Source organism: Myotis brandtii, unplaced genomic scaffold (genome assembly GCF_000412655.1).
Source record: "Myotis brandtii unplaced genomic scaffold, ASM41265v1 scaffold62, whole genome shotgun sequence".
Lineage (NCBI taxonomy): Eukaryota > Metazoa > Chordata > Mammalia > Chiroptera > Vespertilionidae > Myotis > Myotis brandtii.
Window position 1 is genome coordinate 1,823,193 of NW_005370366.1, and position 16,145 is coordinate 1,839,337.

Genomic DNA, 16,145 nt, shown 5'->3' on the forward strand with positions numbered 1-16,145 from the left:
GCATAAGGATATGCTGATTAGCCAATGGGAAGGGTAGCGGAGGTACAGCTAATTACCATGTTTCTCTTTTATTGGATAGGATATTATCCTATATAATAAAGAGGCAATATGCAAATTAACCCTCACGCCCTCACAAGATGGCTGCCTATGACCAGGCCGGCAGGGGGTTAGTGAGGGACGACCAAACGACTGAACAAGCAGGCTGCATGTGGTGACCAGGACGGCAGGGGGGTTAGTGAAGGACGACCAAACGACTGAACAGCAGGCTGTGTGGCGCAACCAGGCCGGCAGGGGTGCCGTGAGGGGTGACCAGGCCGGCGGTGGGGGGGGGTAGTTGGGTGCGACCAAACCAGCAGGGGGGGCAGTGAGGGGTGACCAGGTCAGCAGGGGGTGGCAGTTAAGAGTGACCAGGCCAGCAGAGAGGGCAGTTGGGGGTGACAAGGAGAGGGGGCAGTGAGGAGCGACCAGGCCGGCATGGGCGGGCAGTTAGGGGTGACCAGGCTGGTGGGCGGGGCAGTTAGGAGCGATCAGGCAGCACGCAGAGGTAGTGAGGGGCCATCAGGCAGGCAAGCAGGTGAGCAATTAGGAGCCAGCGGTCCAGGATTGTGAGAGGGATGTTCGACTGCCGGTTTCATTCAGTTGATTAAAAAATATCTAATCTTGTTTTAAGGTAGCTTCAAGTTTTCCACCATGATAATGCTTCAGCGAGCCCCTTTGCATGCACAGTCTCTTCTTCTGGAATAAATCCTGGCAGCGGCTCTCCCCGTCACATTTCTACAACTTGATAGGTGTACCCAAAATGCCTCCAGAGAGTTCGACCCACACCCCTGGCCATCAGTGCAATGCATGGAATGGTGTCCCACACCCTGACCACATGTCTACCTCGTACTTCCATCTCCTCCCCCTTAGTGGCCTCTCCCAGGGCTCTGGACAGTGGGTGTTTCATGGCTCTGTTGCATCAGTTAAGTGTGTTCAGTCAGCTCTTCTCATGCCCCATATCCAAGAAAACTTGTTGGCATTGGCACAAGGCCAACCAGCTCTTCACCCTACCACACTCTTTGAGCAACAGTGCGCAGCACTTAGCAGTCTTTTCTCTTCTGCTTATTAACATCTTGTATTTGCCTCACCTTTCCCTGGAAGGTAGTGCAGGTGGGTTGGTCAGATTGGATATTTTTGCTCTTGCTAGGAGCAAGTTTAAGTCTATATAAATTGGGAGAGAGGACTCACAATTGTGGTTAATTTCTCATGAGAAGAAGCATGAATCATCAAGATAGTTCTTAATTGAACTTCAAGATGTGTAACTATAGTATCTCAGTGTTATTCACAAGGACTCCAGGGCTGGGTGTTTTCCAAAAAAGAAAGTCCAGCACCCCTCACTCATACATGAGTTATTTCTATACCAGTGATTATTCTTGTCCAGCCCATCTTTAAAACATCTTTGGAGATGGGGCACTCACTCAAGGTTAAGTTTGTTCTGTCCTTGCTTTAACTAGAAATTGAGTTGGGCTCTCTTCCTGTGTAGCCCCTTCTCCTTGGCCTCTGATTGCAGTGACACTGAACAAGTCCACTGCCTGCTTCATGCCTTTTAATGTTTCATTTCATTATCTAACATTTACCTAAGATACAACTTTGTCTGGCTTCCGTTTCCCAGTTAAGACAGTGGATTGACTCCCAAACAGCTTTGGTTGGGGAGGGGTGAAGGACTTGTACATGACCTAGGTAGCAAGGTCCTGGGGTAGCAGGTCTGTGTTCGTGGTGGCGATGGCAGTGGCAAAGTTACAGCAGTATTTGCACAGAAAAACTTGAAAATTCAGGGCCAAATGTGGCAAAAAGTAGAGTGAAACAAAATAGGAGATCAAAAGCTGAGGATGAGTGAAAAAAAGAACTGGACACAGAAAGATGGCATGAAGAAACATCAGAACAGTAAATGAAAATGAGGGAATGCAAAATATGTGAATTGAGTAAGAAAACTTAATATGAGAATGGGGTTATTAGAGAGAAGGAAAAATAATTCTATATAGCTTATAATCAATACAGGGAATACGGGAGATTCATTCATCAAATGTCTCACCCTTAAATTCTGCAAGACTCCCCTGTCTCCCCCTTTCTCCATGTCTATCCAGATCAAGAACCACTGCATCCATCAACTTCTTGCCAGTTGTTATCATTAGATGTGTCTTCTGTCCTCTCACCACCAACTTCTCTATCCCCTGTGACGATCGGCTTGGCTAGGCCAGATACCCATCAAACACAAGTCTAAATGTTGTTGTAGAGGTATTTTGTGGATATGATTAGTATCTATAATCTGTTTAATTAAAGAGGATTATTCACAGTAATCTGGGCAAGCTTTATCCCATCAGTTGAAAGGCCTGAAGAGCAGAACAGAGGTTTCCACCATCAGCGAGTGCCTGCCTCACATTTCAGCCTTGCCAGTGCCTGCAATTGCAAAAGCCAATTCCTTGGAATAAATCTTTTTCCACATATATAACCTACTGGTTCTGTCTTTCTGGTAGGACCCTGACTGATAGATACTCCCCAGACAGTTAATTATACTTAAAGTTTGTATCACAGTAATTTAGTACTTTATTAACCATGTTGTATTTGCTCTTTACTGGTCGATGGTAGTCTTGTGCCATCTCCCTCCATACCTTTTCCAAAGCATGCCAGGTGCAGTGTGTGCCCTGGCCATGAGTTTGTGTTGGTTGATTGTGGTAAGTCTTAGATTTTAATTAAAGGAAGTAGAAGCTAGAAGTTTTTTCAATAAAGGGGATTCCTTACCACTTGGGCTGGGCTCTCCTGGCCTTTTGATTTTTTAAGATGTGATGCAACCAGGTTTTGAACTAATAGTGATCTTAGTCACTCTGTGTAAGTTTTAGGAATCTTTTAACCACATAGGGCTTTCCTTTGTGTGACTTGAGAATTTTACCACGAAATGGAGGAACTATTGATAGCTATATAGACAAATGTTGGTTGAACCATAGACACCATGGAGTGGGGTAGGGTTTCAAACTTTAAACAGTGTGTAGGGTACTGTTTCCAAGGAATTGTTTATCAGATCCATGGGTTCAACTCAAGCACTTACTTCTGCCCTTTATACCATCACTAGAGGCCGGTGCACGAGATTCGTGTACTCTGCGGGCGGGGGTGGGGGGCGCAGGGGAAGTCCCTCAGCCAGGCTTGTGCCCTCTCAGTGTCCGGGAGCCCTCAGGGCCGACTGATAGCTCCTTCCGGGGAGTGGGCCTAAGCCGTCAGTTGGACATTCTTAGCGTTGCCGCAGAGGGAGGAGAGGCTCCCGCCACCACCGCTGTGCTAGCCAGCTGTGAACCTGGCTTCTGGCTGAGTGGCGCTCTGGCTGTGGGAGTGCTCTGACCACCAGGGGGCAGCTCCTGCATTGAGCATCTGCTCCCTGGTGGTCAGTGTGCGTCATAGCGACTGGCCGTTCCACTGTTCGGTCATTTTGCTTATTAGCCTTTTATTATATAGGATGATTATTTATTGTAATTAATCCAGATAATATTAACACTTAGGCCACAAATAACACTAAGGCTCTGGGTATGCTGGAGTGGAAAAGTAATTTTCCTCCCACCTTTCTAAATTCTTCTGGCTAACCTAGTAATCAAATTAACATGAGACAGGTTAATAGGAGAAAAATGACCAAATTTATTATAGATGTGCATTACATGGGTTCCACAAGAATATGGGACTTGAGGACACACTGGGCAGTTAGGCTTATATGCCATTCTGGACCAAGGAGAGGGAGGCAGGGGTCTGGGACTCCAAAGGAGAAGCAGGCAACTCACAAGTAGATGAGAAAGAGCAAACTTGGGGTCAACAAATTCTTGCTGGGCCACCCAGAAACCATGGGACACAGGAGGGAAGTCCAATAAACAGGGTTTTGCTTGTATCCTCTCTGTCTGCCACTTATTTCACATATGCTGAGGTGAATATGCTAGGTTCCCTTCTTAAAGCAGGTTTTCCTATCTGAATCCCTTTTGGCAGGTAAAGTAGGAGGATCAAAGTTTCTGAGTCTCCTGTTTCTTAAAAATAACCAACTTGAAATTATCAATATCCCAAAAGGCATATTTTGGGGTGGCAAACTCTGCTCTGCCTCAGAGGAATGAAGCTTAACAACACAATTAAGCAACTTGAGCTTCAAAACGTGCTAACCAGCCTGGCCAGAGTGGCTCAGTTGGTTGAACATAGTCAGTGCACTGAAAGGTTGCTGGTTCGATTGCCAGTCAGGGCATATACCTAGGTTGTGGTTTTGATCCCCAATCAAGGGAGCATGCAGAAGGCAATTGATGTTTCTCTCTCACATCAATGTCCCTCTCTCTCTCTTTCTCCCATCCTCTCTCTAAGCATGTCCTTGTGTGAAGATTAACACCCCCCCCCCAAAAAAAATCCTAACTATGAACCTTTTATTCAGTGCTGAGTACAGCAGGGATAAATTTGTTTGTCTCAGTGAGGTGAAATCCTAATGAGTGAGCATCTCAGCTGAATCACTTCTGACTCTTTTTTCCCTCTGGATTTAATTTCTGGATAAAAATGGAAACTTAGAGATCTACTTCAATAATGCAAATGTGGCTGGTATCTTCCCTGACAAAAGTCAATCTTTACCTTAACTAAAAATTATATGACTGCTCTTATATAACTGCGTTTAGTACTTTGGAATGTCAGGGTAATTCCCCTCTATCAGACAGATCCCTTGGGCATAACCAATGGGAGACCACAAATCCTCTCTCTTTTAAAAATATGTTTTTATTTATTTTTTATAGAGAGGAAGGGAGAGAGATAGAGAATTAGAACCATCGATGAGAAACATCGATCAGCTGTCTCCTACATTCCCCCTACTGGGGATCGAGCCTGCAACCAAGGTACATGCTCGTGACTGGAATCGAACCCAGGATCCTTCAGTCCTCAATCGATGCTCTATCCACTGAGCCAAACCAGTTAGGGCCATAAATTCTCTTTGTTATTGTTATCATGTTAATTGTTGACTGTTACCTGTCCTGTACCCACCTATGTAAAAGATATATGTGTCTGTCATTTTACTTTTTATCCAATCCCAGAGGGCCCCCACCACCTTTTCCTTTCTCCTGCCTCCCTAATCTATCACCAATGGATTTAATGTAACCCACTTGCATCTCTTATTTTTATAATGTATTAAATAAGGTGCAAAACTTCCATCCTCTGGAGCATTATCCCAATCCATTGAGATTTTGCTTCCTGGCAATTGTCGACAGTTTGGCTCAAATAAACTCACAAAAATTCTCTATAGATTTGAATGTTTTTTACATTGATATCACAAAAGAATGCACAGTGTGATTTATTTTGAAGAAGATGAAAATAGATAAAAAGCACACTTTATTTTTATGAATGTAAACATAGATGGCAAATTTTAAAAGAAATGGTTATTACAAAAGTCAGATGTTTGTTATTGGGAAGGATATGATCAGGAAGATGGGCACAGTGGTGATTAGAGGGGTTGCTTTGTAATTAATTATTCTTTGAACAGTATATTCGTGGTCTGTGCATGTCTTTGTTTATCTCTCACACACAAAACTAGATGGAGAATGGTTCGCACAAACAAAGTTTCTCCTCACACTAAACCGCGCTTGCCCCTTGTGGGTGGTTCTGTCTTCTTGGTTCTTCAGCTCCAGCTCTCCCCACCCCTCCCCAGGGAGGTCCAGACACCCACATAGACCTGAGACTGCTGGTATTTCTCTCTCAGCAGCTGGGCTGCAGGTCATAGAGGTTGAAGGTACAAATTCCCTTTCTACCTCTTGGGTGACTTTGAAGTCTGGGACTTGAGAAGTCACCTGGTTCGGAGGAGGTGGGGCAGCAGTTCCTGAGCATGGAGGGCCTGGCCCGGACTCCCCAAAGCCATCTGGAGGGCAAAGGGCTCCTCCCTATTGGCCATGGAGTCATGGTGAACCTGTGATTAAACCCCTGCCTCTCCCCAGACACCCTCTCCAACCAGACAGCTGGCAGCCCTTCAAGGAGAGGTAAAGGCTTTGCGCTGTAACCCAGAGTAACAGGCCACGTAGGGGAGGCCACATGTCTGAGCCTGTTCTCAGGAACGGGATGGACACTTTAAGTGGGTGTGCCATGGAGGTAGGGGCAGAACTGACTTTTCCGCCGCCGAGCGCTTCATCCTCCTTCCCCTGGGACCTCGCTGCACTGGGGACCACCAGCTAAGGGTTGCCTGTGGAAGAGGTATCAGCACTACAGCACAGTGAGTGGCCTCTTACAGAGGCAGGAGCTGTGTCTGTGCCCACAGTACTCTATTTGTGAAAGAAACCACCCAGGAGATAAGGGCTGGAGGTTTCAGAGTCATTCTTCTGTTCTGACCAGTGAAGATTCAGGGAACACATGCCAGCCACCCCCATGTCTGTCTTCCTGACAGCTGAAATGGCCAAGGTGAAAATATCTTCAGATAAAGACTGAGCTGTCAGTGAAGGGCCTAATGATACAGATATTTCTAATGCATCCCTGTTCCTCATCGGTGAGGAACAGATCAGGTCACACTGCTGGGCAATTTGACATACAACCTAAAAGCCTAACAAAGTGCCTCTTGCTTTGCAATTCACATTTGTAAAAGATTCTAGGGCTCCACCTTTGCAAATAAACACCCTGTTCTGAGCTGCATTTCATCAAAGAATATCATTCTTTACAAACTCATTAAAAACTAAACAAGGCCAGGCTTGCAGGCAGGCACAGTCTGGAGAGCAACTTCACAGTTCTTTTGATGGCTCCAGTCTTACAGCCCCAGTTCTTAACAAACATGCAGAAAATCCTTCTTGCCCTTTTCCACCAGTACCCCGTTCACTTTTTCCCTTTCCCTTCTTCCTCTCCCCGTTTGACAGAGCTGCAAGTGAGACATGGGTTATGGGTGGAGAAGAGAAGACAGTGGAATTGGGCACAGTATGAGAGAAGGTTGATTATAGCTGTGGAAAAAGTGAATTGGTATTAGACATTTCACAGATAGTCTCTTTTCAGAATCTGTTCTGACATCATAGTTTTATCATGAAAAATTCCATGAAAACACTTACAGTGCTTGGAGAGTATTTTGGGATCCTGCCCCAGTTAGGATGAAAATGATGGTAAGAGAATGGTCTTTCCAGAGGACTCATCCATATGCCACCCCCTTTCCTCATTTAGGAAGGAATAGTGTCTCCGAGCGACTTGGACCTCGTCATGTCTCACGGCCTAGGCCTCCGGTATGCATTCATTGGACCCCTGGAAACCATGCATCTCAATGCAGAAGGTAGGGGCTCAGATGGGAATTTTATGCAGTGTAGTGTTTTCATGGGTTTTGTAAACAATCAAAGGTTGTCTTTTCTTACAACTGAATAGAAATGGTATTGTGTACAGGAGACAATGGCCAGCCCTGCTCATTCACAGGTAGGGGTAGGGCAGTGGCTGTGTCCCAGGATGTAAGTGGCTGTGTCCCATGGACCTCAGGGCTCTGTGTAGAGCAGCACTCAGGTGAGGACTGGAAGGAGAGGTGAGCAATGTTATGGAGACTTTGCCGCATGTCACCCAGCCTGATAGAAGATAAAGTAGTATTTTCCTGAGGAAGATAATGAAATTATTTAGCAGCAAGAAAAAAAAAAGTAGGGAAATAACCACATGAACCTCTGCTGGACTTACCTTTTGCCTAAACATGGGCAGCTTGCAACTGTGACTTGCTCATCTGTAGGCTTCTTTCCAAAAGCTGGGGTGTCATGAGGGAGGGGCTTCTACAGGAAAAGGGGCTGGTGCTCTTGGTTAGTGACCAGGCTAGGCCATCAGTTACCCTGGAGCCACCTCAAAGGGACTGGTAACTCTAAAAGCAAGGTCACTTGAGATGGGTGAGAAGCTTCCAAGAATGAAACTGTCCACCAGATTTTAAGCCATTTAAAAAAGACATCATTTGAAAAACAAATAATAAAACCTACACCAAATTAAAACAATGAATCAGAAAATCTGGGGAAATGTCAACTAAATAATATGATAGCTGTCTCTTGGTGTTGAAATTATAAGTAACTTTTATTACCTTTTTACTTTTCTATGTTGTAATAAATTTCTATAATTATTGTATGTTGTTTTTAAAATTTATATTATTAACTTGTAAAACATATGAAGAAAAAGAAAAAGAATATTGTATTCAGTTCCATGGTCTACATTTAACAAAAATATCGAGAAATAGAAGCTGATCCAGTGTGTGTGTGTGTATGTGTGTGTGTGTGTGTGCGCCGCATGTGCCTGTATTTGTCCATGTCTTTTGTGGGGGTGGAACCAGAATGAAAGACTGGAAATGGCAGGAAGACAGGTTTGGGGTCAGGACATGGCAGGGAGAACTTTCTGGTAAGTGGAACTGATGTAGAAGGAGAGGTCATGCTGTGGGTGGGTGGGCCTTGCTGCTGGAGGCTGGTCCTCACCTGTGCGGATGTTTGAATGTTGACAGGAGTCTCACAGTGAGGTCGGAAGTTGGAGCAGATGACCTCTGGGGAGTCTGCCGTAGATTTTATAATTCCACGAGGGTTTGGTAATACTTCAGTTAATTTTCACAACAGTAATTAATTAAATACAATTTCCAGTGGATAATCCCAAGCAGTTTTACCAGATGTATTGCACACAGCAGGCGCACACCTGGGTCCTTGGATGGGTTAGTAGGGTGTCATGCAAATGTGGTTCAATAGGTGACTTGATTCTTCCTTAACACCCAGCTGAGAGCAGCTGAAGAGAGGGGACTCTCACCTAGCACCCGCATGTTACTTGTATGGTAGAATAACAATTGAACATAGGAGGGTAATGTAAAGACACAGGCTTTATTAAAGTGAAACCAGAGTTTTGAAGTATCATTAAAATAAAGTCTTGCATAATTTTGAATGTTTTTTTGTAAACCAGAACCTTAAGCGTGATGAACATATTGAAGCATTTGAAATGTATGTAGACACTGCTGGATGACCACTGTGTTTTTATTTTTCTTGAGAAAAATAAGATAATTCAGGTATCAGGAGAAACTGATAGGAGAGACCTGAGAACCACTTTGACTCTCAAACAAGTAGAAACTGAAGCCAATGAAACCAGAAACTCGGGAGTCAAACAGTGTGGCAGATAGGACGGAGCCCATAACAATTTTTCACACAAAGCAGATTTGATAAGAAAACCTAATTGGTTTAATATGATAATGGTGGGCGGATGTAGTTTTCAACTTCAGAGCATTCTAAGGACCAGAGTTAGACAGTTATAAGATCAGGCTCAGAACCAGTAGAAATGATCATGATTCCTCAGTGTCACCCAGGATATATCAAGATTGGAACTGGGAGAGTTCTTTTTTCTGATGTTGTTTTCATAAAGCCAGTATCTCAGGTTAAGGCTAGTTATTAGTCTTAAAAGCTACAGTTTATCTAGAAGGGGAAAGAATATTTGATGATTTGTTTTTAATCTTATAAAATAGCAGCTGAAAAACAGGAGGCCAGCATGCTTTCTTCGCCTTTTGGCTACTTTTAAAAAGTGACACCCATGAAAGACAAGCTCTCAGAAGAGTGGATCTGGTCTGTGGAGCCAGTAAGCCTGGATCTCTAGTTGACCTATAAGCTAAATAGCCCTGTGTACTCAGTATCCCCATCTGTAAAATGGGGCAACAACAGTAGCAGCCTTATAAGGGTGGTGTGAGAATGAAACCAGATGGAGACATCTAGCTGGATGGCTGACATGAAGTCCATAATAAATGTTATATTCACACAAAGTTTTGTTTAATTCCCTATTCCAGTTTTTTTTTAAAAAAAATTCCCCCAAAGATTCACAAGTGCATTAGAGAAATACAGAACACATACAGATTAGGACATTTTTGCTGTGGAATATGAACTCTCAAGACTTTGGTTTCTTTCCATGCTAAGCTTTTAGACTAGCAGGTCAGCAAAGGCTGGTCCCTTGTACACCTACCAGCCTTTTGGGTGCCTGGGAACCTGGCAGCCCCTGGACATCACCTTCAGTTGAGATGAATGTTCTCTTGCCTCTCAAAATTTCCCTTGTTTAGATGCTTGTCCTTGTTTGTTTGTTTGTTTGTTTATCTTAAATTGAGATGTCTGCTTGGTGGGTCTGGTTCATTTGAGTGGAGCTGTGATTTGCAGTGAAATAGGTGAGCTGATAGGGCTGTTCCTGGCAGTTTCTGTCCACCTGCTCCAGCAAGGCCTCACTCAGGTGGGAATTACATAATGTCCCTGGGCTTTGGGGTCTTTTTGGTCTTCTCTGATTAAGTTTTGTCTCTTAAAGGCAGGGGAATTCATGTGAGTGTGGGTTCATAGACTGTGGGAAAAGCACACTTCTCTGGTGTGGGTAGCAATTAGGGCTCTCCAAGAATCAACACCCAGGGCGCGTCCCAGCAGCTGCCTCCACCGTGACAGAGGCCACACAGACAGGTGCCTGCTCTGTAAATGCAGACAGAAGGGATGGCTCTCCACTGCTCCATCACCTTAGGTTGTGTCTCACCTTCAGGGCTCACAGCCAAGGAATAACAAGTCCGAAAGCAGCAAGAGAAGCTAAATCCAAACTCATGACAATCAGTTCTTTCTCCCACTTCTTAAGAAATTAGGTTCAAAGTCTTCTAAAAAGCTAAGCTCTCTGAGAGCTGTTGGAAGTACTTGGTTGACCAGAATAGAGGGCATGGAAGCATAGCAGGAAAAACATAGGGAGGCTCACCTCATAGTAATACAGAGGAGGGATGGGCTGTGGGATAGAAGGTGAGGTGGCTTTTTCTTTTCATTTCCATTGAAATTGGTATTCTGGAACATTCCCGCTCATACGGCTCTATTGGAAGGGAAGATGTTGCAAAGAAGAGTAAGGTAGTGAATTTGCTGGGACACTGTGAACAATTTTGACACTAAATCACCATAAACTTGTACTTTGAGCTAGGGGGAGAGCTGCCCTGCGGTGTTAGATGCTCTATCTATGAAATGGAGGTCTGCACATGCTGGCTGTGTGGCCTCTTACCGTCTCCACAGACTCGGGGCTGCTCACCCCATGAGCCTGAGTACATGCTATAGAAAGAGTTTTTATGTTTGTAAGACTGAAGTTTTATATTGGTTTCCTAGAAAAGTTGGGGGGGGATTATTAATTGTATTATAGAGTTTTACTGTATTTTCTATCTTAAATAAATCCCCCTTTAAAGCCACAAATTTTATAAAAGGCAGGGAAAAAGAGTTCTCAAAAGCCCCTGGGAGATTCAGATAACTTCACAGGGACACAGAAAGATGAACGCTTGTTCAGAAAATGTGAAGTAATCCAGAGTGAAATACAGTCCTTGAATTGCATCTGTGGCTTTTCACTGCTTAAGGAGAACAGGGAGATAGAACTGGTTCACAGGAGGGTACTGTTGGGCTTCTGTTTCCCTGCACGTGGGTGAATCTCAGCTGCAGCCAGTCCTCCCATTTTCTTCTCATTTAATATCTTTCCAACTTATTTGATTCTTATGTCTCTGCCCCCCAAAAGGAGTAATTGTATTTGTGTCTAGATTTTACCACCTTTGGTTTGAATAAATAAACACTTAAAGTGAAGAAAATATTTAACTTCTAAAGGAAATAAATGTAATGGTGGTTTTCTGTGTTCTGGAAATGCTGAGTCCTCTAAGATAGCTAGCTAGTACTGGAACCTTTGTAGGGGTGGGGAACCTTTTTTCTGCCAAGGACCATTTGAATATTTATAATATCACTCTCAGACCATACAAAATTAACAACTTAAAAATCAGCTTGCTATATTTGGTCAAACATTTAATTAACACACTCCTAATGAGTTGGCAGGGCCAGACCAAATGATTTCACAGGTCCTGCCTGAGGGCCGGATGTTCCCCACCCCTGCTTTAGGAAGTCTTCTGGAATCCTTAATTGTCAGGTTATACTTGTGTTAAATGAAATGAAACCCTTATTTTAAAAAGGAGTGTCCACCACTTAATTATAGGTGCTAATGTTAGAAAAGTTGTTATATTTGAATATTTTACCCTTCAAAACAATTTCTAAGAGCTAGTTTGATATGATTTTAGCACACTGAAGGAGAAGGAAAGCTATTTGGGGCAAATAAAATTGAAATTCAGTGAATTCAGGCTTTCACAATAGTGTGGGTCCACCAAAACTAAACCCCAAAGAAGTTTGTCTTTTTCTTTTTTTAAGAATATTGTGTGGTGATGATTTTTATTTAAAACTAGAGGCCCAGTGCACAAATTCATGCACCAGTGGGGTCCCTCTGCCTGGCCTGCGGGATCGGGCCAAAACTGGCTCTCCGACATCCCCTGAGGGGTCCCGGATTGCGAGAGGGTGCAGGCCAGGCGGAGGGACCCAACCGGTGCACAATCGGGGCCAGGGAGGGACACAGAAGGTTGGCCAGCCAGGGAGGGACCATGGTAGGGCTCCAGAGCGTGTCCAGCTCATCTCGCTCAGTTCGGATTGGCCGGACCCCAGCAGCAAGGTAGCCAACCGGTCGAAGCATCTTCCCCCTGGTGGCCAGTGCACATCATAGTGAATGGTTGAGCGGCCTTAGCATATCATTAGCATATTAGGCTTTGATTGATTGAATGGACTGCTGGACACTTAGCATATTAGGCTTTTGTTATATAGGATTAATTTAAAACTTTTTCTAGGGTGGATAAGAACCAAGCTCGGGCATCTTTGCAAATTCTGCTATTCATTTTAAATTCTGTATTACCTTTTAGCCTGACTGAGCAACCTCTGAGTGTTTCTGGTTGTGAAAGATGTTAGAATTGGGCCAAGGGTGGCACAATGGGTGGCTCAGCTATGTCCTAAGTGGGCCCAGAACTCAGAGACGCCTCTTCTATGCATACCCAGGGGTGGCCTCAGATTGGACTTGATCCCACCCCCCCATGCCCCCACACATGCCTGCACTGGCCAAGCCCTGCTGCCTCCCAGGCAGTGGGAGGGGAGGATGCCAGGCACAGATGGGTCCCAGCAGGCCAGTTCCACATGCTGGGAAGCGAGGCCGCTGGACTCTGCTTTCCTCTCTGTGCACATCTGACGCTTACTGAAGAGCTTAGTTTCAGCCACACACAGCCCAGAACTGCTGCTAGGTTACTGTGCTTCTTCCTCCTCTCTCCCATGCGGATGAGCCTCTTCTTCATGGGTTTCTCCGTCAAAATCCCAGGGCCTTTATCTCAGCATCTGAGAAAGCGGTTGGGTTCCCCAGGGCCAGGAAGCTGCAGAAGCAGTTGGAGAGCAGTACGGCCTAGGTACAGAGGCAGCCTGGGCTTGGGGGACAGGGCTGTTATCCACTGGCCACACTCTGAGCCTGCATTAAAGAATCTGCTGCCTTGTAGACACCCAACCAAGTGGTAACTAGAAGTCAGGGAACAAGTGTGAAATGGGAAACAGATTAAAGTGAGCTGTGACCTCTGTGGTTCTTAGAAAATGCATTCAAGCCATTTACACAAGTAACCTCATAACATTTTTGGTGAAAATAGGACTTAATAGGTTAATCAATAAATCAATGCAGGAACACTGAGGGAGGTAGAATGGCAGGCCCCAGGGGCCCTTTGCTTTTCAGGATTCTGAGATCAGAGGGAAAGCTTGACAAGTGACTGACTTGTGGTGAGGACCCTTGGTCCCCAGCGCCAGCTAACCAGGTGCACTGACCACCTCCTCCTTAACTCACCAGAAGAAAGGAATGTAGTTATTCTGACCCAAGGCAAAACTCTCTGAATCAATGACTTAGTTGGGAGTTCTCTAATGTTCTGGTTTTGTGGATTCTTGTGTTCATATGGTTTCAGGCATGTTAAGCTACTGTGACAGATACGGCGAAAGCATGAAACATGTCCTCAAGACTTTCGGACCTATTCCAGAGTTTTCTGGGGCCACAGTTGAGAAGGTTCACCAGGTACGTGGACTGACTGCAGAGAGTTGTGCATGCTGAGTGGGCGGGAGCTCTGTGGACAGGGACATTTATTGTGCAGCTAGTATCTTTGTTTCTGGTTTTCACAGTCGCTCATCTCTAACTTCTGTCATGGTCCTTGGAGACCTTCAGAGCAGTGTGACCAATGAACTTGGAGGTCACTGTGACTTATCTCTGAGGAGCTGGAGTCTCTGGGTTCAGGAAACTCATGTTCATGGAGTGTTTACTCTGCTCCCTTTTTCCTTGAGAGCAAATTCAGTTTGCACAGTAGGACCAACAATTATGCTCCTGGTAAATTACCTCCTCTTCATGCATTTTTGTTTTTTTATTTTAAAAAAATTTTCATTTACAGTTGATTTCAGTATTATTTTATATTAGTTTTAGGTATAGAGCAGTGATGGCGAACCTATAACACGCGTGTCAGAGGTGACACGCGAACTCATTTTTTTGTTGATTTTTCTTTGTTAAATGGCATTTAAATATATAAAATAAATATCAAAAATATAAGTCTTTGTTTTACTATGGTTGCAAATATCAAAAAATTTCTATATGTGACACGGCACCAGAGTTAAGTTAGGGTTTTTCAAAATGCTGACACGCCAAGCTCAAAAGGTTCAATATGCTAATTAACTTCCCCACCCTCAAACATGGCAGCGCCCACAGCCATAAGATGGCGGCACCCAGTCCCCTCAGCCCTGCTGGAGCTGCAGGTACATGGTAAAGCCAGGCCTGCCCCCAGGCGGGCATGGCCACTCCGCGTATCTGCCTCCAGAGTCCCTTAGTCCCCGCAGCCCCCTAGCCGCCCAGGGCTGCCCGAGGCTCAGGTAACCAGGGCCATCCAAGGCTTGCGCTGCCGGCAGTGGCAGCAGCAGAGGTGTGATGGGGCATCACCTTCCCCTGATCGCTGGGTCGCCTCCCACCCCTGAGGGCTCCCGGACTGTGAGAGGGGACAGGCCGGGCTGAGGTACCCCCCTACTCCAGTGCATGAATTTTCATGCACTGGGCCTCTAATATAAATATATATTGTGACATATTTATGCATTTCAGTTCTCTACTATATGATTTGAAACTTTATTTGCTTTTTTTCATATCACTTCATATTATTATTATTTTTTTAACAATTCCTTAGTGATTTCTTACTCAGTACTTCAGCTGTCCTTTTGTTCTTTTATTTTTCTCTTTCATGGATGCCATGTTCTTTGGAAGCTTGTTTAGACCAAGTTAATGGCCTTTTAGGCTTCCTCCACGTGAATAGGAGTTAATTTTTTGAATAATAAGAATTATATGTCACAGGATTTTAGAGATGCTTAGGTTGGGCATGGCCAAAAAAAGGTTGGGAATCACTGGGGTTAGACATATAATTTGCAAAGTGATCCCCCTGATAAGTCTAGTAGCCACCTGACACCATACATAGTTATTATATCATTGACTATATCCCCTATGCTGTACTTCATATCCCTGTGACTATTTTGTAACTGCCAATTTGTACTTTTTAAAAAAATCATACCCAGTGAGATGTTTACTGATTTTACAGAGAGAGGAAGGGGCAGGAGAGAGAGAGAGAGAGAGAGAGAGAGAGAGAGAGAGAAACAGTGTTAAAGAAACATTGATCAGTTACCTCTTGTACCTGAAACCTAGGTATGTGCCCTGGCTAGGAATTGAACCTGAGATCTTCTGGTGTATGGGATAACACTTCAACTGGCCAGGGCATGTGCTTCCTTTTTTTTCAAAAAAAAAAAAGCATATTTTTATTGATTTCAGAAAAGGAAGGGAAAGGGAGAGATAGAAACATCAACAATGAGAGAGAATCATTGATTGGCTGCCTCCTGCATGCCCCACACTGGGGATTGAGCCCACAACCTGAGTATGTGCCCTGATAGGGAATCGAATCGTGTCCTCTTGGTTCATAGGTCGACACTCAACCACTTAGGCATGCTAGCTGGGCCAGGCATGAACTTCTTATCCCTTAATGATTTTCACCCATCCTCCCAAGTCCCCCTACCATCTGGCAACCATCAGTTTGTTCTCTGTATCTGTGAGTTTGTTTTTATTTTCTTTGTTTATTTTGTTTTATAGATTCCACATGTAAGTGAAATCATATGGCATTTGTCTTTCTCTGTCTGACTTATTTCACCTGGCATAATAACCTCTAGATCAGGGGTGGGCAACCTTTTTGTGAGTGTGTGCCAAAACCAGCAAAATCTCTGACTCAAAATTCTTCTGCGTGCCAACCCTAATTTTTTGAGAACATGTTACGCCTACTT

The 16,145-nt window shown here is 44.4% G+C and overlaps 1 protein-coding gene across 3 annotated transcripts in view; it reads left to right on the forward strand.

Annotated features, from left to right (window-relative positions):
- The window catches only part of CRYL1 (crystallin, lambda 1), a 164,904-nt gene that overhangs the window by 146,508 nt on the left and 2,251 nt on the right, over positions 1 to 16,145 (forward strand). For all 3 annotated transcript variants that reach the window (XM_005880006.2, XM_005880007.2, XM_005880005.2), the window contains exons 6-7: positions 7,162 to 7,267; positions 13,760 to 13,866. In XM_005880006.2, coding sequence (XP_005880068.1) covers positions 7,162 to 7,267; positions 13,760 to 13,866 — 213 coding nt within the window. The remainder of the gene's footprint in view (positions 1 to 7,161; positions 7,268 to 13,759; positions 13,867 to 16,145) is intronic.